Source organism: Dipodomys spectabilis, unplaced genomic scaffold, assembly GCF_019054845.1.
Source record: "Dipodomys spectabilis isolate Male_0828 unplaced genomic scaffold, ASM1905484v1 ptg000096l, whole genome shotgun sequence".
Classification (NCBI taxonomy): domain Eukaryota; kingdom Metazoa; phylum Chordata; class Mammalia; order Rodentia; family Heteromyidae; genus Dipodomys; species Dipodomys spectabilis.
This window is the reverse complement of record NW_024870773.1, coordinates 27,523,088-27,546,101: the sequence shown is the minus strand read 5'-3', so window position 1 is coordinate 27,546,101 and position 23,014 is coordinate 27,523,088. Positions and strand designations below refer to the sequence as shown.

Genomic DNA, 23,014 nt, shown 5'->3' with positions numbered 1-23,014 from the left:
AATTTGAACCTGGCACTGACTTCACCTTGATCCCTGCTGCTGGCTGGCTGACCGGCTGGTGGAAGAGCACGCACAGGTTCACTTTTCACATTCTGCTGCCTTCCGTAGACGTCTCTTATGTCCTAGTCATCTTTCGGGTGCCTCGCCAGCCCGACACTTTTTTGTTCGCTGATTTCCTTGGAAACTTAAATTGTCACGCATAAAGAAAAGTAGAGAATTAATACTATGAGGTAAGTCAGGTGTTGGTGGTGTACATGTGTGATCCTAGCTACTCAGAAGGCCAAGGCCTAGAGGATGGTGATTTGAAGCCAGGCCAGGCAGAAAAGTTCACAATACTTCATCTCCAATTGACCAGCAAAAAGTTGGGCCGGAGATGTGGCTCAAGTGATAGAGTGACAGCCATGTCTAAGCAAGCTAAGAGAGCACAAGGCCCTGAGTTCAAGCCCCAATACTGCCCACCCCACAAAGAATATCACAGAGATAACATCTTTAGAACTTAGTTATCTTACTATGTCAACAGCTTATGAGGCAGGATACTTTAGACCAGTTTGTGGCAAGGAAGAGTTCTTTCTGTGTCTTACTACATTTGTTCCTGACGTGTGGTTTTTCTTCTTTTAAATTTTAGATCGTTTTACCTCCTCACCTTGAAAGGATCAGAGAAAAGCTGGCGGAGAATATCCATGAGCTCTGGGTTATGAATAAAATTGAACTTGGCTGGCAGTATGGTCCGGTACATGATTTTAGAATTTATTTTCAGTTCCTGTTAATAATACATCTTCCCCCCCAACTCCATCTTGCAATGGGGTGATAGGAATCAATCAGATTGATTTCTTTTGGTGCATATTAGGTTTTTTGCATGGAGGGGGGGTGGAGGTTGATATTACCTGCAGGCTCCCTGCAGGCGGCTAAGTCTCCTGGACAATGGGAAAGTGGCCCATCTTTGGGCTGAAAGTTGTGTTTTAAAAGCAGAGTTCACAGAGACTGGGTTTTACAAACGCAGTCACACTGCAAGTGGAAAGCAGAGTGGGAAGGTAGGTCCTCTCCTTGGCACATGCCTCTCGGCCTGGTTGTGCCCCGCAGCAGGAGCCAGGGCAGGATGCACGTTAGTTCACCAGTGGAGGATAGGCTGGGGAAAATGACGGCATGTCTTTCCAAATGCTTATCACTTATAATTTGTCTCTACGCCTTAGATGTAGCAAACAGACAAAACAAACAATTTCCCGTGCCATCCCAGTGCATAAGAAACCTGTTTTTTTGTTTTAGCAGGAGCTTGGTAATACTTTTGATTTTACAGTGTTATTATTCTAAATGCTCCTAGACCTGCAATGCCCCCTTCTTTTAGACTGAGTATAGGAATGAGTGTGTTCCCATCTGCACACATAGATCACCACATTTTGCTCTGAGTCAAGAGCACTTGTTTCCAGTGCTAGTTCTAATATCCTAGAGTACTCAAAACTGCTTTGCAGTACGTGTGCATACATGTGTGCATGTGTGTATGTACATGGGCCTGTGTGTGCATGTGCAGGCTTGGTAATCATTTATGGTTGTGTGTGCCTGTGTGTGCCTGTGTGAACACAGGGGTGTTCACACAACGAAGTTACAAGTTGACTAACCATGGAGGAGCAGTGCCCCCTAAGTGGAGGACCCAGAAGGTATAAAAGCAGAGGTGGAAGGAATGACCAGGACATTTTTGGTAGCACAGCATTGCCTGGATAGAGAACAGGAGGCCTGGGTGAGGGAAGTAGAGGTGGAAGTCTGGTTGCGTGGGCAGGAGGTGGTCACAGAGGACTGTGGACATGCTGTGTGTGATTCCGTAGGGAGCTGAAGAAGGTTCTGGAGGGTGGGTGCATGGGGGAGCTTTGCTCTTAGGTGTAAGAGCAAGAGGCTGGGCAGGAGGAGGGCAGGGAGAGGCGGGGAGCCAGTGTGAGAGGGGGCATTTCCCAGTCCTGTCTCTGACAGTGGGGACTGAGGGGCGTGGCTACCGGCCTTCCTGTGTTCATGCTCCAGAAGAGAGGAAGGAACGTGACAGTATGGGCTTATCTCTGGCGTAGGGAATAGCGGAGTACAGAAATAGGGGGTCAGAGCCTCAGGACTCAGATGCATTCCTTTGCCCTTTCATGTTTAGAATTCAGGATTAGGGATATAGAATTAAATTTTGTAACAACAGTGCCCAGGCCCAGAGTTCAAATCCCATGACTGACAAAAAATAATTGTAACTCAGTTTAATTTATAAGTCTGATTCCTTCATAATGGTCACAAGAAAGGAAAGAATAAAGACATATTATAATAATGATGATGTGATAATGTCTGATTCCTTCATAATGATTACAAAAAAGGAAAGAATAAAGACACTTTATCATTATTATTAATGTTGTTGTTCTTTGTTGCTGTTTCTAAGGTTTGAACTCAGGGCCTGGGCACTGTCCCTGAACTTTTTTGCTCAAGGCTAGCACTCTACTACTTGGGTCACAGCTCCACTCCTGGTTTTTGGTGGTTGATTGGAGAAAGAAGTTTCATGGACTTTGTTGTCCAGGCTGACTTAGAACTGTGATTCTCAGATCTCAGCCTCCTGAGTAGCTAGGATTACAGGCGTGAGCCACTGGTGCCTAGAAAAGATGTCCTTTCTAACTTGTCACCTTATGTAGATTTAAAAAGAAGTTCTCATTCATGCTTGCATGCCTCTCCTGTGGCACTGACAGAAGCTGGTAAATGTCCGTGGTGTCATCACTCTGCCCCAGTGGGCTTTTAGCTGTCCTCTGGATGCCACCACAGCAGGGTTGCGCCCATAATCTTCATCTCTACCAAGATTTTAACAAGACTCATTATGAAGGCAAGGGTGGGGAACATCTTTCTCCTTCATTCTTTCCTAAAAATCTAGAATTTGGTGTGATGGTGAAACTAGTAGACTCTTGTTAATTTTGGGTTCTACATCCATGGATTCAGAGAAAAATGTTCTCTCTACTGGATATATACAGATCCCCTTTTATTTGTGGTAGCTTTGACACCCGATCAGGTCTTGCAAGTCATGTAGAGATGGCTTCGCTTGTGCAGGAGGAGATTCATAGGTGATTGCCACCCATCAGGACATTTTCTTGAAGGTCGTTGCAAGCTTGGGTTTTTTTACTCACTGACTCCTTTGTGGGTACAGAGGCGTAACTGACCGTAGACATGTCTCAGGATTTCTTCAACAATGCCTTTATCATGCGGACTCATTTGATTAGAGTAGAGGAGTAAGTTGAGAACAGAAGGCAACTTCCCAGAAAGACCGTGCAGGGTTTGTAGCTATCCTGCTTATTAATACCTCTGATTAGTGGGCCCAAGGCAGACGGATGACTACAGATGAAAACGAGGTCTTTATCGCACATTCTGACACAGAATGCATCTCAGCTTATAAAATATTTACTTGATGTATGAAATGTTTGTTGAGTGTCTGCCACATGTCGGGTGTGTCCTCACTGTTAGGGCCACAGGAAGGAGTAAAAGAGGCCCAAGTCCTTGCTCCTCTGTCTTACCTTCTGGTGCAGGGAGGGTAGACTGTTTCCCAGTAAGTGGGCATCCACTTTGTGACAGGTGGTGAGGATGGACAGATTTTATTTTAATGTAGGATGGATGGGCAGACTGCCATAGTTGGCAGAATTCCAATTTGAATAAGAAGATCTCAGCAAACACTGGAAAGAGGCAAGCCAGCTGGCATGTGGGCATGAGCAAGCAGGGCAGAGGCACACGGGGGCTGAGGAAGGAGCCGTTCCAGAGAAGAGAGCAGAACACAGAGGATGCTGCCCTTTACCTCTGGCTGTAACCTTTGATGGGAGCGGATCCCTGGAGATGCCAGAAGCTTCTCTGGGGATGGGGAGGGGGCATGGTGATCTAAGTGCTCCTTCTTGCTTTCTACTTCTGGGCATACAGTGAAGTCATCACTGCACGTGTTTGATTTTGGAGACCATGATATGCCAATTTCCTGTGCTGTTTCAGGTCAGAGATGATAATAAGAGACAGCACCCGTGCCTGGTGGAGTTCTGCAAGCTGCCCGAACAGGAACGCAATTACAATTTGCAGATGTCCCTTGAGACCCTGAAGTGAGTGTGATAACTTTTTGTATTTTCTGATCTCTCTCACCTAAAGGAAGTCAAATGTTGGAGTGTTTTACTTTAATTCGTCACAAAGTTATTTGAGTTCCAGCAGGAACTTTCCAGAGGGCCCAAGTGAATCAGAATGATTCTCACCATTATTGGTGAGAATTAGACTATGATCTAATTTGTGTGTGTGTATATGTGTGTATGTGTGTGCCAGTCTTAGGGCTTGAATTCAGGGTCTACGCGCTGTTCCTGAGCTTTGCTCAAGGCTAGCACTCGAGGCTAGCTCTCTACCATCTGGCTTTTTGGTGGTTAGGATTATGGCATGAGCTACCAGTGCCCAGCTGGTCTCATTATTTTATGTTTTGTTGCTCTGCATCAGTATTTCCCAAATGGTGCGTTACAGAATTTTGAGTTTGTGAACTGACATAGTATGACTCATAGTAGAGTGAGGGACCTAGGCCATCCACATACTGGTCTTGGCTTGTCACAAAACAAGTGTGAGATGTTAAGAGGGAATATTTAGAAACTCTGATATCAACTTCAGGGAGAAAAGTTTATGTCTGTTAAAAATGTAGGTGAATATCATATATTTTATAGGTTTTCACTTTGGAGAATTAGATTTTTCTCTAATAATTTTAATGTATTTTTATCAGAGAATCACAAAAGAGAGACTGGAAATGAAGCAAAAATAGTTTTCTTCACTGAAGATCACTTTGGACCCAAAATATATAGAGGATGTGGTATTAAAATAATTAGAGAGATTTTTATTGACAAGTGTCCTGTTGGTCTCTAAAATGGGACAGAGTCATCTTATGATGTTTTTAAATTGATTTAGCCACAGAAATCTTTTTTCAGGAAGAGCCTCTGGGACCATTTCTCTTTGTAGCATACTTTGAGAACAGCTACTCTAGGCTATTTTGTGTCATCTTATAAAGGCAATTTTTCTTTTTAGTGACTTTTTGCTGATCAATCTCTTTAATTTACCACATTTTCAGTTGGAAGAATGGATCTGGGGTAGGACAAATTAAGCAATGTATTTTCAAATTTATCTAGATAAAAGATTCAGAAAATAATTGCGCAATCTTTTTCTTTGCCTTCTTTCTGTCCCTTGACTTGGTTCCAAGAGTCCTCCCTACCCTTGTCTGCTCTCATATTGCTTGTTTTTTTTAAGAGCCAGGGCTAATTTCCAGTGAAGCTATTGCTCCAAGGAGCTAGAACATAAACCTTAAATAATGTTTAGATTCTAGGATTTGGACTCAAGCATCTACTATAAAAGATGCAGATTCATTATCATGGAAATAGTCAAATAAAGCACAGAGCATGAGTTTAGGTTGTCCCAGTAACTCTGAGGAAGAAGGAATTTATATACATCAAGAAAATCAAGAACCAACTAGGTTGAAAACATGACACATCCTTCTGGATATAAGAATGCAAGATGCACAGCCTGATCCACCCTGTTTTGTAGTAAATATCTCCTGTTTGAATGCAAGATGCACAGCCTGATCCACCCTGTTTTGTAGTAAATATCTCCTGTTTCCCTCTGTGGCCGTGACACCAAGTGAGCTTGCTACATCCAGTCCTGTAACTCATGATAGCTCATTATTCCCCAACGTTTGCAACATAATTCAGTTAAGTCTGCCGTCCGTTCCTTATCATTCTGGAAATTGACAGCTAGGCCAGCCATGGCACGGTACGTTCTGGTGGGCAGAGCTCTCCCTGCTTATATTTTGTTATGCTGAACCTCTGCCAAGTGCGTGCATATACGAGTCTCCTTCCCAACCCCTGCTGCTGGCTGTGGTCATTAATCATCAGATGCCTTGGTGTGGGTGGGGTGTGGCTCCCCATTGTCAATGCAAACGGCCCTCTTTCCTGAGCTAACCCTTCACATTGCTGTGCTGTTTCTTACAGTGACAATGGTGTACATGATGATTTTATCATGAACAGATTGCACCTGCTTCTTTGCCAGTTCAATGATATTTGAGCTTACCTCTCCATGACTTACACTTTGTGCAGTTCCACTCGTGCAAAGGAAGCATAGTGCTTGCTTGTTTGATTTCCAGTGCTCATTCATTTATTGACCGGTAGCTGCAGCAACTGTGTGCCTCTGGAGATGGTCGGTCTTCAGTGATGGCCCTTACTAGCAGGCTCTTCCTGTGGTGCTCAACCTCTCTGAGTCTCAGGGTTTGTTCTGCTCGGTGGCTTGGAGATCGTACACAGGGGAGCTGTCCTAGGGCCTGCATGACAGGTGTCACAACACCTTTAAAACCCCATGCCCCGCAGAGGGAATGTACATGCTTGTTGACTTTATTTCCTTTTGCTTGTTCACTTCATTTGTTTCAATCCTGCGAAGTTACGAGTCAAAAAAATAGATGAGAAAATTCTCCCAGAATACCTCTTGTGTTGAGCTGAGGTAAATCATCGCTGAAACTCTTGTGCTTGACTTGGCATAGACACAGAGCCCTAGCTACCAGGGGGGTAGGAGAATCCCTAATGCTGTTCACTTTCGTGAGAGGAGACAGCCAGAGAGAACAGGATCCAGAGAGACATATCTATTCAGGAGATTTCTGTGTCATTTCCATTTCTAGTCTTAGCTCTTTGGAGTACATAATTTAGAAACAAATGTGTTTTCCTGTTGCTTAAAAACAGGAAACGTGTGTCCCGCTGTCGCATTTGCTACGGGGGTTGGTGTTGGACCCGGGATGGCCTTCCTGTAGCTCACCTAGGCCTTTGTGTTCCAGGACCTTGCTGGCTCTGGGGTGTCATGTGGGGATAGCAGATGAACACGCGGAAGAAAAGGTGAAGAAGATGAAGCTTCCCAAGAAGTGAGTGAGGGAGCGCCAGCACCGGGAATGGACACGTCCATGTCACACTTCCCAGGTTGCACTTGGTAGACACACACGTGTCTTGTACACTTAAGCTGTATAAAGTGGGTCCCCAAATACACCCAAGCTCAGTCACACTATGGAATACTTCAGGTCTGTGGTGGAGAGATTAGATTTACCATGTTATAGAAGGAAGAAAAGTGCAGCATAAATTTGGGAGTGTGTGATTGAAGTGTGCTGTTTTTCCAAGTGTGTATATATATAGGGGTATGTGAACATATGTCCACATTTCTACATGATTATATATAATGTGCCATTTCCTGACAGCATTGTACATACCTTCATTAGCTTTTGTTTAAAAAAATGCTCTTGAGGAATCAACCTGAAGTCAGTGTGATCATCCTTATGAGAGGATGAGAACAAGCAAGGTGGTTGAGTTCTGTCGGGCTGGGTCACCTGCGGTGCCACCACCTATGGCTAAGACATTGTTTAACTTCTTAAAACCATGCCCTTCTCCCCTGAGACCAGGCCTTAGTGACCCTTGCTTCTTAAAGACATCTCAGTATTTAATGACTAAGAGTTAAATAATGGTGATTCTGTCATGCTGTTATTTTTTTCCTCTTTTATTTCCCCTGGATTATCTTTTGTTTAAAAAACCATTATTGTAAAGCTGATATACAGAGGGGTTACAGTGACACAAGTCAGGTAATGAGTATATTTCTTTTTGAACAGTGTTACCCCCTTCCCTGGTTTTCTCCCAGTTTCTCCCTCCCAACCCCTCCCCCCTACAAATTGTATAGTTCATTTTCAACATAGTGTTTAGTATCACAGCTACAATTGTTCACTCTTTGTCCCACTATTTCTGTGTTCCCCCCTTACCCCTTTCCCCTAAGATAAACTTACATTTAAAACAAAGGTACAGAAAAATCAGTGACAAAGGAGAAAAACAAAAACAAACCCAAGAAACAAAATAACAAAAAACCTCATTTCTTTTTCTTGAAGTTTATTTCAAGAAACATCATTTTATATGCTCATATGGACATAGTTATTGAGCCTTTGTGATCCACTCCTAAGAATATCCTCCTTTTGTCTCAAACTGTGTCAATGTCTAGAGATAAGTATAGTTTATTATGTCTAAGTATTTTTTAAAAAATCTTTTACTATCCAGTGTTTTTACTTGTAGATCTATAGGCACATTCCAGCTACCACAAATGAGGGAAACTATGCAACCTATGTTTCTTTGGGTCTGGCTTACTTGGCTTAATATAATTTTTTCCAAGTCTTTCTATTTCCTTTTATACAATATCATTCTTTCTGATGGATGAGTAGAATTCCATTGTGTATACCACATCATCATCCACTGAGGGGGATCTGTGTGGACTGTATATCTTGGCTATGGTAAACAACACTGCAATGAACATGGTTGTGCTGGTAGCTTTCACATGACCTTGTTTGTGGTCAATTGAGTAAATGCCCAGGAGTGGATAGGGAAGCTTTATGTATAGTCTTTTGAGGAACCTCCATATTGCTTTCCAGAGTGGTCAAACAAGTTTATATTCCTTCCAACATTGTGGTAGCAATCCCTTTTGGCCATATCCTGCCAACATCTCTTACTGTTAGTTTTCTTGATAATAGCCTTTCTAACTGGAGTGAGGTGGCCTCAACATTGTTTTGATTTATGTTTCTCTTATGGCCAAAGATATTGGACATTTCTTTATGTGTCTATTGGTTGTTCTTACTTCTTCTGAGAAGTCTCTCTTTAAGCCTTTAGCCTATTTGTTAATTGGGTAGTTGTTTCTTTGAGGATTTGTTTTGGGGGAGTTTTATTTTTTTGAGATCTAAGTATATTTTAGATATGAGGCCCTTGTCTGATGCTTATCTAGTAAAAATAGTCTCCATTCTGTGCTCTTTCTACTTATCTTGCTAGCTATGGCCTTTGCCATGCAGAAACTCTTTAATCTGATGCAGTCCCATTATCCAGTCTTTCTTTGATTTGTTGTGATTCTGGATCTTTACTTACAAAGTTTCAACCCATGCCTAAGAGCCCTAGTGTTTTCCCTCCCATTCTTGTAATATTCTCAGGGTAGCTAGCCTTACATTGAGGCCTTTGGTCTATTTAAAGTTGCTTCCAGTGCAGGGTGAAATATAAGGATCTACCTTCAGTTTTCTGCACGTGGACAGCCAATTCTGCCAGCACCATTTGTTGAAGAGGCTGTCTTTCTTACAACCTGTGCTTTTGGCTTCCTTATAAACATTGGCTGTAGGTCTATGGGTTCATTTCTGGATCTTCTATTCTGTTCCATTCGTCCTCAGGCCTACTCTTGTGCCAATACCAAACTGTTTTTATTACTATGGCTTTGTAATAGAGTTTGAAGTTTGGTATTGAAATGTCTCCAACACTGTTCTTCCTGCTCTTTTTGCTATTCAGGATCTTTTATAATTCTATATGAATTTTTGGATTACTTTCTTTATATCATTGAAGAATGTTGTTGGGATTTTGGTGGGTATTGCATTGAATTGCTTTGGGCAGTATTGCCATTTTCACAATGTTAATCCTTCCAATCTAGGAACGTGGAAAGTTTTTCCATTTCCTTAAATCTGCTGTATTTTTTTTCAGATTTTTAAAGTTTCCATAATAGAGGTCCTTTATATCTTTGGTTAGTTCTAGTTGTTGTTGTTGTTTTTTTAAAGTTGCCTGTTTATTTTGGCTGTTACAAATGGAGTTGATTTCCTGATATCATCCTTGATCTTTTATTGTTGGCATACAAAAAAGCCAGATTTTTGTGGGTTAATTTTATTCACTGCTACTTTGCCAAAGTTTCAGATCAGCTCAAGTAACTTTGGGGAGGAATCTATAGGGTTTTTAAAATACAGGATCATGTCATTTGCAAAGAGGGATAGTGTTACTTCTTCTTTCCCTATTTGAATCCCTTTATGTTTTTCTCTTGCCTTATTGCTCTTGCTCAGAATTTCCCCTGGAGTACCTAATCTGTTTTTCTGAGCTCACGGATTGTAGGTAGCAGGTCTGGGTACCACATGGCCTCCTCCTAGGCTGGGATATTAATCATAAAGTCCAAGTAGAAAAATGTGTTCTTGCCCAGAAAGCTCAGAGTCTCTCAGGTTTTAGACTTCTCTCAGGTGATCCCTGAAAGAATTTATGAAGGCTATGTTATTACTTTTGCACATTTGGGGTTCTAAGAAGTTTTTGTCTGAAGGTTTAAAAGGTTCCAAATCATGTGATTTTTTTGAATGGTACATTTCACATATTTCAGTTTTGAAATTATACTTTTTCATCAGTTCTTAATGCATCCAGTGGAAGCAGACCCACAGTGATTAGACATCCATCCACCATCAGAAGCTATTTTAAAACCACACAAAAAGATCAGTAACAGGGAATAATTCCAGTATATTTCCCACATGCATGTCATGCTAATAATATGCTGAGAAATCCTGGATCTTATACTTGATAATCAAGGTATATTTCTCAATTGAACTTTAAAATTTTGTTTTCTGTGATTATAATTATATGTGTAAAATTGTTTACTTGATTACCATTATAATTATTTTAGTATACCAGCACTAAAAGTGACACAAATGATTGTTTTATAATTAAAAAGTTAGATTATATTAGAAATACCTCAGAATCAGATGTACTTAGCTTTTCTCTCTCCAATTACCTCATTTCTCCACATATAAACATATTTATTGGTAAGAAACAAGTTGCAAGATCAATTATATTCTTTGTTCCCATCAATAATTTTTTATAATTAGAAAGATCATTCAGTTTGGCGTGCCAAAATGTAGAGTTGTTTATTGTGAAAAATGTTCTTTAAGGTGACAATTCAATCATATTCTGTGGGCCAGTGGGTGAACCTGTGGGCCAGTGGGTGGGGGAAGGCTCCTTTGAGTTGGCCACCATGGACAGATGCGTCTGTGTCCACCTCTTCTGGCCTCTTGTGGTCTTGTGCTTTCTCTGCTCGGTTGTGGTCAAGGTCCACATAGGGGGCTCTTTCCTCTTGGGGAGATCACTGCCACCATCTTGGCTTTACCCATTTGTCTTTGGGGACCAGTAGGAGTGTAACAGTGTTCCCTCTGGGAACTGGCAGTGTGGTGGTAGCAGTGCATGGGTGGAAGAAGGGAGGATTGCTTCCTGCCCACCTATACTTGGACCATTACCACCTCTTCTTCTGCAGTGCCCTGCACAGGGCTTGGAGTGGACTGAAGGGACTGGAATTTTCTGGAGTAGGATTTAGGAGGCAGGGCAGGAGTTGCCCTTGGCTCTGCAGGGGTCCATCTGGTCCCACCTGGGCAGGGGTGGGAAGTCCGGCCTTCCCTCCCTCTTGATGCCCCTAGACTCTGAAGCCATCAGCTTATCCAGGACGAGAAACCCTCGCTTCTTTATCCTTCATTTCCATCCCAGGGCCACAGGGTCCTCTCTTGGTTGTTCAGAGGCAAAATTTGTCCTAGTGTGAGACTCTTTACAAAAGGCTGCTTCTGTCTCTGCCCTGAAATCTCAAAGGTATTACCTTTGAAACATCCCAAACCAAGGACAGCTTTATGAGGGAAATCTTCCTGGAAATGGCTGTTCCTGGTAGAGAAGGGTCTTGGGTCGAGGAGACTGAAGCAAAGAGCTGGGGCACAGGGTGCACAGCTCATATTAGTTGGTGATTTTGAAGCAGATCAAAACAAGCAAAATCATGGAGGAAAAATATCCCTGGTCCTTTCTTGTTTTAATTTCCATTACAAAGTCAAGTCTTCTGCCATGTTTGCTTTCTGGAGGGTAGCTTTAGGATGCTCTCTCTCACGTCTCTGTGTGAAAATGCCATCCCCATAGTCATTTCCACAAAACATGCTTCTGGCAAGGCGGGCTTTTCCCATCTTCTGTGGTAACCGTGTTGGTTCTAAGGCACTGGAAGGGCTGGTCTGGTGTTGAAATTCACAGCTCACATCTCCTCGAAGTGCACATTAGCTTCCCAAGTCTCTCCCGTGTGCCTTTCAAGGATTCCCAGGCACCACTGAACCTGATTCCTGCTCAGCAAGCCATGTGGGAAGGTGGGGCCAGCCAGAAAACCAGGGAGCGCCAGCTTCTTAGCATCCCTTGTATCCTGCCACTTTGTGTTTGTGGCATCATTTAAATTGGCCCTTGAATGAGGTTATATACGTTCTTTTTTCCCAAGGCCCATTTAGGATATGCCTGTACAGGAAGAACACAGGTCAGATGGGCATGAAGCATCAATGTGAATCACTATTTGACATGAAAACCCATCAGCTAGGCAAAGTGCCATCCATGCTCTTTTATTTTTGATGTTGATAGCTTTGGTAATTTGACACAGATGGAATTGGAAGAATGCCAGGATTTGTTTTTAATGCATTAAAAATTACCTTTAACTAGCTATACAAAGGAGTTGCCATTTAACACCCCAAAATTTTGGTGTGTGTGCATGCATGTGTGTGGTTCCTGGGGCTTGAACTCAGGGTTTGAGTGCTACTCCTGAGCTTTTGTGCTCAAGCTAGTGCTCAAGGCTAGTACTCTACCACTTGAACCACAAGTCTGAAGGAAGGGCAAGGAAAGAGAAGGAAGGAAGGAAGGAAAGAAGGAAGGGAGGGAGGGAGGGAAGGAGGGAGGGAGGGAAGGAAGGAAGGGAAAGGAAGGAAGGCCGGTCTAGGAAGGAAGAAGGAAGAAACGAGAAGGAAGGAAAAAGGAATGAAATCTGGGTGTTGGTGGCTCAGCCACTCAGGAGACTGAGACCTGAAGCCAACCCAGGCAGGAAAGCCCATGAAACTTTTATCTCCAGTTAACCACCAGAAAACTAAAAGTGGTGCTGTGGCTCAAAAGTGGCAAAACCCTAAACCTGAACAAAAGAGCTCAGGGACAACACCCAAGCCCTGAGTTGAAAGCCCATGATAGACAAAAAAAGGAATTATTAATTACTAATATGCAGGGTCTGTGTATAAATTTAGCACAAATCAAATGATATCATCTAGCAACCAGCCATGATGAGTTGCCTTGAATTGTCATATATACAAAACAAGTATTTCTGTAAATTTTCCTATAGAAAAATTGTTCACCAAATGTGAGCTATTTTGCAGTGAAATAGGAGTAATTACGTAGAGGCACCCTTATTTCACTGTGAAGAGGATTTCCTGGGATCATTGTTGCCTGGCTGTCATGGTGGCCCTGGGGATCCATGGCTAGTGGTGACTCCCTGGTGAGCAAGAGTGTTTTCATGCCTCCGTGTGACAGCGGTGGTCCAGGGGAAAATGATTCGACTTGGCTTGAAACAGCATTTTCTCCCATGTGCTGATCATTTTTTAAGCTAGCATTGCTACCTGGTGAATTTGCTTTTCTTAAGCTTTGTGATAAAAATCATGGCTATTTGCATTTATTTAGTGAACAAAGTTCATTCCTTCACACAGTATTCAGCCAAAGGCTCCATACCTACTGGCAGCTGTTTGTGGTGTGGTGTGATGAAAGTTTGGTAACTGGACTGGAAACAGATCACAGTGTGGTGGGCAGAAATGACCCTGCACAGCAGTGACGTAGCACAGTTGTTACCTAAGCGCTGTGCCGGTATCGGAAGCAGAAAGAGGCGACTCCTCTGTGTGTGTGTGTGTGTGTGTGTGTGTGTGTGTGTGTGTGTGTGTGTGTGTCTGTGCACACGCACGCACACGTGTGTACATGCATGCATGTTTTGAGGAAGCATCGTTGATTATATACATTGGTATTGAATATTTAATGATTTTATACTTCTCTGGAAAGATTAAAACTTGTAACTGTTTTAGGAGCTTCCTGTTCCCCTCAGTACATGGAAGCGGGCTCTGGTAAGAGTTCCTTGAACTCCCAGGGAATATGATGGAATCATACATGAGATGATTAGGAAGCTGAGATTTTTTTTTTCTTCTAATCCCTTCCTGATTTGGAAGCTCTGAGGAAGTCACTAGGGATGGCAGAAGGGTGATGAGTTACAAAGAAGTCAGAATTTCTCTGTGCAATAGGACGAACTCTCCAATTTATGAAACAAATACTATGTGACTGTAACATTATAACGAGGAAAAAATAGGAACTTTTTAGGAAGAAGAGTTAATTAAGTGTTTTGGTTGATAAACCAAAAATAGATACTTTGATCTGAGACTTTGCCAAACTCTCGCTTATTAGAAACACATTCAGTAAAAAGGCAAAAAAGTTTGTATGATCTGAAGAGAAAACTGAATGGATCAAGAAAATGTGGTATACATACACAGTGGAGTTTTATACATCCATTAGAAAGAATGATATGGTATCATTCAAAAAGAAATGGAAAGACATGGAAAAAATTATTAGAAGTAAGCCAGACCCAGAGAAATACAGATTGCATGTTTTCCCTCATTTGTGGTAGCTAGAATGTGCCTAAAAATCTATAAGTAAACACACTGGGTGGTGTGCAAGTGGTTACGGATGAATTAACTGAAGGATCATAGACTCTATGGAGAACTCAAACAGAATAACTTTTTAGAAAGATCAGGTCAAAGCCCAACACAATCAATACCAGGCAATGGGTATATCCAAGATGGGGAAGGGGGATTGAAGTGGTGGAAGGGGTGAAATGCAGTCAATAATTCATTGTTGATACCACAAAATTAACAGAAGGGAGGGAAGGGTGACGCTGTATTTGTAAACTGCTTTGTTACAACTACTTTTTGTGCAACTTTGTGTAACTACTTAAAGATCACAATAAAAGAAACACATTTGGTGTTAGGTCTTTTGCATCTTTGAGAGGAAAGAAAAATGTCTTACCTCTGTTTTATTGACACATGGATGGAAACAGAGTTCATGCGGTTCATCCATATCATCAACCATAGGGAAAACATCCCAGGCTTACTGACCAATCCCTTATCCAGTCCTGCTGAGGCTCTGGGACTGTTGATATGTGGGCCAGGCTTGCTCACTGATCCTTTATCCCCAGCCCCGACTGTGGCTCTGGCATTGTTGGTAGGATGTGGACTAGGACAAAGTTGTCCTGGGGTCTTCAGGAAAGAACTATTTGTAAACGTGTTTGTTTTTGCCTCACAGTTACCAGCTGACGAGTGGTTACAAGCCCGCACCCATGGACTTGAGCTTCATAAAGCTCACCCCCTCTCAGGAAGCGATGGTGGACAAGTTGGCAGAAAATGCTCACAACGTGTGGGCCCGGGATCGAATCCGGCAGGGCTGGACATACGGCATTCAGCAGGTATCAGAGGGAGGGGGGAGAGAGGTCTCAGCATGAGGTCTGAGTTTCACCTCCCATGTGAATTATTCTTATTTGCAACAGGAGAGATTAATATATCACGACTGGATCAAACCTCATATTCTTAGGGCTAGACTCAAGGAGTTACACTATCTGAGCTCTTAGGACACTGCTGTTCTAAGACAGCATGGTGTTTCTCCTTCAGAGATGGTATTTTCGGATGGGGCTTTGAAATACTAAAATGAAATAATAACAGTAGATGTACAAATTCCAGATACTATTACATCTGCAGAGAGAGGGGTGTCCACCGTCACTGGTGCCTGATGGATTAGTTTGCTATGGCCATTAGAGGCTCAAATTCCCCAGCTGGCCTTTCTCGACTCATGCAGATAAACGACTCTTCTTCCTACTTTACCCCTGGTGTGCACACAGCTCTAGTGAGATCAGTTTGCCCAACACTGCCCCACCCACAGGTCACAGCTCCACAGACCACAGACCCAGGGCTGGCACAAAGCTGCCTGATGCTAGGGCCAAAGGTCCTCATGTCCTGAGTGCAACCCCTGGCAGCTCATGATGTGAAAGCTTTGCTTGAATATTTTCAGGCCAAAACTGGACCACTGCTCCTCGCTGGTAGAAGACACTGTCTAGAATTAAAAAGCTAGTTGGAAAAAAAAAAAAGCGTATATCACAAACTCTTCTAATCCAGTAGCTTCTGCCATATAGGAGAATAAAAGTGACTTAACTAGGCTTGTTTATTTTTCCCCCAGATGACATTTTTGTTTGGTGTTTAAATGGTCTCAGAATTCCCTGAACCTCTATGTGCGTGTGCACGTGTGCATGTGTGCACATGGATGTGTGTGTGTACCCTGTGACTCAGAAGAGGGCCCAGTCCTTAATTGGCCCCTTGTAGCAAAGCTTGTCAGGGAGCACACCATGATGCTAAATGTTCTCAGCTGACCCATTGCCTGTGCTGGTGGCCAGTGGGAAGCTGTTGTCAGGCAGCAAGCCTGCTTCTGTTACTGCCCTTCATTGTTTCCCTTCCTTTTGGAGAGAGACCACGTCAAGTCCATGCTCTTTTCCATTTGCTTACAACTGTAATAGCTATGGTGTTTGGTAACTTCTGGAAGTTGAGAAGATGAAGGAAACCAAGGCTGGGGCTGCTTCTGCCCTGGGAGACTTTGCATTTTGATGTTTCCATCACCACCTCACGTCTCAAAGCTTCTGGCATATCTTTGGTGATGATCTGCCTTTATTTCCTCCCCGCAGGATGTAAAGAACAGGAGGAATCCCCGCCTGGTGCCCTATGCCCTCCTGGATGACCGGACCAAAAAATCCAACAAGGACAGCCTCCGGGAGGCGGTACGCACGTTGCTGGGCTACGGCTACAGCCTGGAGGCCCCGGATCAGGACCACGGTATGCCCTGGCCTGGCCCCTGGGCGGTCAGGCCTTGGGGTGGTTCTTTAAGGCTAAAGAATAGAAGATGGAGTGGGTACAGGGGTCCTGGTGGCTTCCAAAGCTTTCGCAAAGAGCTGTAGGGATGGAAGGAACCAGAAAATTCATCCAGAAAGTTCTTGGGGGGCAGAATACATGCTGACAATGAACTAGTCCTTTATGATTATATTTTGTAATGGAAGTATAATTAACAGACAGCAAGGCCCGCAGGTTAAATGTTCAGTTTGAGGGATTCTGACAGTTTTATGCATGAAAGGAACTTCCACCCACATGTCCAACGTGACCACCCACACGGCCACCCACACAGCCACTGCCAATGTGTTCTGCGTTGCCTAGAGTTTCCTTGTTGTAAGCAGGAAGAATTTCACAGCTCTGTTATTTTGGTTTTTATTGAGGTTGGTAGTCCAGTTTGAATGAATTTTTGTTCAGGATGTGAAATGAAGGCCAAGGTTCTATTTTTATTTCTTTTAAATACAGATGGATGTCCACTTGTTCAACACCCATTATCGGAGCAATTATTCTTTTCAAATTAACTTACTTTGTCTTTTTTTCCCCCTGTGCTTGAACTCTTAGCCTCACACGGTCACTTAGCTTTTCTGCTCAAGGCTAAGACTTGAGCCATATCTCCACTTCTGGTTCACTGCTAGTTAATTGGAGACAAGAGTCTCTCAGATTGATCAGGCCAAGCTGGCTTTGTATCTTAATCTTCAGATTTCAGCCTCTTGCATATCTAGGATGACAGTTATGAGCTGCCAGTTCCCATCTTTATCTTGGTATTTTGATCAAAATAGATAAGTGACTTCCATTTTGAAACAGTGTACTGTGTTCCATTTACCTATATCATGGCTGTCTTTAAGAGTTGATCAAACTGTATCACCTCAAAGTGAATTTTCATACTAGATAAAGTCATCCAACTCTCTCTCTCCTGCATCTACATATATTTTAGATTATGCTTGTCAGTTTGTTTTTATGGAATTATGCTTAAATTTATAGACTGTTAATTTGGGGAGAATTGATACTTGAATAGTATTTAGTCTTCCAGTTCATGAACATGGTATGTCCCTGTGTATTTTGTTCTTTTAATTAATTAATTTTATTTGCATTTTTTTTTGCAATATCTCAATCAGATTTAATATTAGGGTAAAGTTGCCTTCTTAACATTAAGTTAAGCAAGGATTCCTTCTTCCTCTAGTTTTCAATATATTTGTGTTATTTGCTTTCTTTAAATATTTGAAGTGTTTATCTATTTTTTGTTGTTATTGTTAGTCATGGGGCTTGAACTCTGGACCTGAGCACTGTCCCTCAGCTCTTCAGCTCAAGGCCAGCACTCTATCACGAGCCACAGCACCACATCCGGTTTTCTGGTGGTTAATTGAAGATAAGAGTCTCATAGACTTTCTTGCCCGGGCCAGCTTTGAACTGCGATCCTCAGCTCTCAGTCTCCTGAGTAGCTAGGATTACAGGCGTAAGCCACAGGCTCCTGGCTAGGGTTTATCATTTTAATCCATTGAGTCTGGCAATGTCTTCTTTAGGAGAGGTATTTAAAATATCAAAAATGTGGCATTTTCTCATCTCCCTTCTCTTCTGCTTTTTATGTCTGGAGTGACTCCCTATCTTTCATTCCTGATGTTGATCATTTTGTGTTTTCTCTTTTGTCTTTGTCAATCTTCCTAGGGATCAATTTCATAACTCTTTTTGAAGAGGCAGTAGATCTTCACTGTGAAGTTTTGGTTAAGGTTTCACGTATTTACTTTATCCCATCATATCTCAGGGGCTGGGATAAGTAAACTCCCATGATTCTGAGTAGCAGTGTGTTGTTTTTCCTTTCGGAAGCATCATGTCCAGTGAGCTGTGTTGTCACCACAGCCTTGGCACATAGTACTGAGGAATTCTATTTCCACATCCCCAGTGGAGATGGTTATGTGTCCTTTTTATATGAGCAGATGTATATACACAGAAACAATTGATGATGGCTTTAATGATAACCTTGAAAGTCTGAGTTAATGAAGTGGAGAATACATTTCTCCCCACATGAAAATGTGTGTTATATGCTCAAACAATCATTGATATTTACATTTTAAAGATATAATTGCTTAAAGATTTAATCTGTTTTCAATTACCTTTGACCAATTGCCTTTCAGGGACAGTTACTCCGCAAATGATGCTAGATGAGTATGGTGCTATTCTGAGGACATAGGGTAGTTTATTCTGTTTTTAGCTGTTCTTACATCTTCCTGGCAGCCCTGTGGGCAGTGTGTTGCTCCCTCATGGTTACCTTCTTTCTTGCGAACTAGATGAGTTTCAAGGAGGAGAAGGTTCTTAGTTGGGTGCCATTTTGCTAACCTATTTGAAATTCCTGTTTCCATTTGATTTTTATACATAGACCTTGAACTCTACTGTGACTCATGCTGGGCATTGAAGGGTGTATGTGGAGGTAGACTAGCTTGCTGACAGGGTCACAGAGTCCAGTCATCATGTCCAAGAGCCCTGGGAGAGAGGGTTTCTGCAGCCTGGTGATGTGTGAGAACTTGCCACAGAGATGGCCTGTGAGTTACCTACCGCTGATCCAGCCTGCTGCACTTGAAGCACGTAGGGCTAGGGCAGGGAGCAGCTGGCTGATGAGTTTCGTCTTGCTGCAGTGATGCAGTCAGATGGGCAGGGAGGGGCATGCGGCATGTTCCGTCCACAGCCAGGGCCCCAAACCCAGCATCGCCCTGTGTCATACTAGGAATTCAATTGCACATCATGGAAAGTAGAGTTGTATCTGACAAGTGACATCAGGAACCAGAGGAAATGTCTTCTGATTAGGTGGAGAAGGGATCAGAATGTCAATCAGTCAGAGTCAAAACCCAGCTGAGCTCTGGGTCATTCTGGGCCACAAAATGGAGGAAGTACCAGCTCCAGAAGTTTTAAAGCAAGAGCTTGATGTGTGATCGCAGCTTACCACGACAATATAGCTATGGCAACCGGAACAGGAAGGAACAAATTGGAGGACGAGGGCTTGGGGAGATGGACAGACCATTGGGAAGTTTTGCAAACACTGGGATTTTTAATTTTTGTTTTCTGAACAAGGATGGTGGGAATGGAAACCATAAACAAATTATATGACAGATTTTATGGTATAAAGCAAAGTAAGTCTTGTAGTCATAGACAGAGATAAGATTTAAGGTACTCATTTACAACTGGCTGTTCTGTAGCTGCCGGCATCTGAAAGCAAAAGCATAAAAGGTGGATGAAATTGAAAGTTGTCCTCTGCGATGAATTGGAGCTATCATTTATTTTCTAGTCTTTAGGAAGATGCTAACATATTCCACATCAAATGTGAGCTCGGTGTCTGAGTTGTGCTATCTTTGGGTGTAGTTCCCAACCATCTATTGAAGCTTTGGAAAACGGAGCTTATTCTTCACTTACCAGGTTTCGTCACAGTTTGCATTGCTTTGTTAGAAATAACACATGGAAGCTGAAACTGAAATCCATGTAAAAGTATATACACACACACTTTTATGTTGTCTTCTATGTACAGGGAACGTTCTAGGGGCTAGTTTGCATTCCTTGCTTAGCGTAAGATTTTCATACATAACTAAGTCTTGACTGCCCTCTAGTGGTGTCAAGCTGGGGTGGTCAGTGTGGTGATCCAGGCTTCAGACTTTGACCCCGCCTGACCTAACTGTGGGCACTGAGGGCTGGGCACAGACCCTGATGAGAGCTTCTGCTCATATACACACACACCCCACTACGGACACCACACAACACTGACAGACACACTGACCCAATCCAACCTTTGCACACACACAGCAGATACCACATAACAAACACACACACATACACATACACACACAGGCAGACACACAGACCTAAACCAACACACACATGCATGTACTGACAGATACACATGCACTGATAGACACACAGACCCAATCCAACACACATAGACACACACACACACACACACTGACAGAAACATAGACCCAATCCAACACACACACATAGAGGCAGACCCAACACAACACATACACACACTGATAGAAATATAGACACAACACATGCATAGGCAGACCCAACCCAACACACACACATACACTGCAGACCCAACCTAACACACACACACTGACACACAGACACAACACACAAAGGAAGACCCAATGCAGCACACACATATACACACACATATTGACACACAGACACAGCACACAGACACAAAACACACACTGACAGACACAGACACAACACAGAGGCAGACCCAACACAACATACACATACACACACACATTGACACTCAGACCCAACACACACACGGACAGACACAACACACACAGGCAGACCCAACCCCACACATACATAGGCAGACCCAACACACAACACACTGCAAACCCAACACACACCACACTGCGAATACAACACACACACACACACACACACACGCTATACAGACCCAACACACACTGCAGGCCCAGCCCAACACTTACCCACTCACTGACAGATACAGCACAACACATACACTACAGACGCAACACCCCCCCCCCCTTACACACATACTGACTGACAGACCCAACACACACAATACACATACCGACAGACACACACCACACACAGACACAGGCCAACCAACCCAGGCCAACCAATGTGTGTGTGTGCGCGTGCGCACACACACACACACACACACACACACACACACACACACACACTTCTGCTGTGCCTTGGGCCCCAGCGTGGACTCGGGCCACTGTGTTTCCTGCCCTGCGGCTGCGTGGGAAAGGAAGTGTGGGACGCTCTGTGGCTTCCTTCCAGACCCCCTCCCCTCGTCCTCCCTCTGTGATCTCCTCCCTCTCCCCGCCCCCCCCCCCCCCCCCCGTTCTCAGGCCAGCCCTGGGGTCTCCTGGCCTCTGGCCCCCCAGGGCTTGGCTCAGGCGGGGTCAGAGGGCAGCACAGTGGGGTGCCTGGTGCGGATTTCGGGGTGCGGGGTGGGGTTCGGGTCTGGATGGTGACCCCCCCCCTCCTCCCGCCTGCAGCAGCCCGCAACGAGGCGGGCAGTGGCCCCGGCGAGCGGTTCCGCATCTTCCGCGCGGAGAAGACGTATGCTGTGCGCGCCGGGCGCTGGTACTTTGAGTTCGAGGCGGTGTCGGCCGGGGACATGCGCGTGGGCTGGAGCCGGCCAGGCTGCCAGCCCGACCTGGAGCTCGGCTCTGACGAGCGCGCCTTCGCCTTCGACGGCTTCAAGGTGAGCCAGCGCGCATGGGTGGAGCCTGGGGCGGGGGGCGGAGCCCTGGGCGGTGCCTGTGTGGGGCGGGGCCTGTGTAGGGCGGGGCGGCCTGGGATGGGCGAGGCCTGGCCTTCCAAGGCTTCAAGGTGAGCCAGAGCACATGCTCCGAGGCGGGGGGCGGGGCTGGGGGCGGGGCTGGGAGGGCTGGGCGGCCAGGGCGGCCAGGGACATGCGCTGGCCTTCGAACGCTTCAAGGTGAGCTAGTGCACATGCGCAGGCAAGATGGGGTGGGGCGCGGGGCGGCGCAGGGTACCGTGGCGGGAGGGGGACCCGGGAAGGAGGGGGACACCTCGGAACCCCCAACCCCTCCAGCCCCGTCCCCAGCCCTACCACCATGCAGGGGAGGGGGCGGCCCAGGAGGCCCTAGCCGGAGGACCTGGCGGAGGCCTGGCCGTGTGCAAAGCGCTTGTTTCCTGCCCAGGCGCAGGCCGTGGCCCCGAGCTGCGCGGGCTGGGAATCCCGTTTCTTATTTCTGAGGGAAAATGTGTAATTCTGTTTTGATTGCATTGTCTGAGAGGTTCTAGATAATGTGAATGTCTTCATGAGACACACGGAGAGCTGCACAGATCAGAAGGTAGTGTCACCCCTGCCCACCCCAGAGCAGGCCCAGGAGCAGACTTGAGTTCTGAAACCCAGAGGGTTAGGTGCCCCTGACTTTGAACTGTATTTCTCACTGATGGAAGCTGCTAAGATCTTCAGCAGGAGGGAGAGGCCCCTGGGAGCACAGGGCTTGTTAGCTTTGCAGACCACAGACAAGGGTGGAGCCATTGGGTGGAGACCGACAGATGTGGGAGACAGAGATGTGGAAGAAAGATGTGGGACACTGACAGATAGGCAGATGTGGAAGACATACAGACAGATGTGGGAGACAGATGGTTGTGGGAGACCAACAGATAGACAGATGTGGGAGTGGGGTGGAAGAAGAAGAACATTGTTTTACCTGGTGGTTCCACTGGTCCATGGTCCCAGTGAGGACAGATCTTGGAAAGATTAATCTGACAGAACAGGGTCTCATGTCGTCTGTGCCAATTAGTGAAGCAGACTTGAGGACCCCAGTTCACATTTATCACAGCTGTGTTTCCAAGGTACTTCAGAACTGAGATTTCCCTCATGTGTGTAGAGGAGGGCTGCTGCCAGAAGAGACCGGTTTTGGCTAGCTAGATCTTAGCAGACTGCTTAAGAATATTTTTAGGTTG

At 44.5% G+C, this 23,014-nt stretch overlaps 1 protein-coding gene across 1 annotated transcript in view; it reads left to right on the top strand.

The window, feature by feature from the left end:
• The window catches only part of Ryr2 (ryanodine receptor 2), a 413,538-nt gene that overhangs the window by 229,109 nt on the left and 161,415 nt on the right, over positions 1-23,014 (top strand). Inside the window, exons 22-27 of the mRNA XM_042686202.1 lie at positions 626-730; positions 3,973-4,076; positions 6,815-6,898; positions 14,949-15,108; positions 16,372-16,519; positions 21,568-21,776. Of these exons, the coding sequence (XP_042542136.1) occupies positions 626-730; positions 3,973-4,076; positions 6,815-6,898; positions 14,949-15,108; positions 16,372-16,519; positions 21,568-21,776 (810 nt within the window). The remainder of the gene's footprint in view (positions 1-625; positions 731-3,972; positions 4,077-6,814; positions 6,899-14,948; positions 15,109-16,371; positions 16,520-21,567; positions 21,777-23,014) is intronic.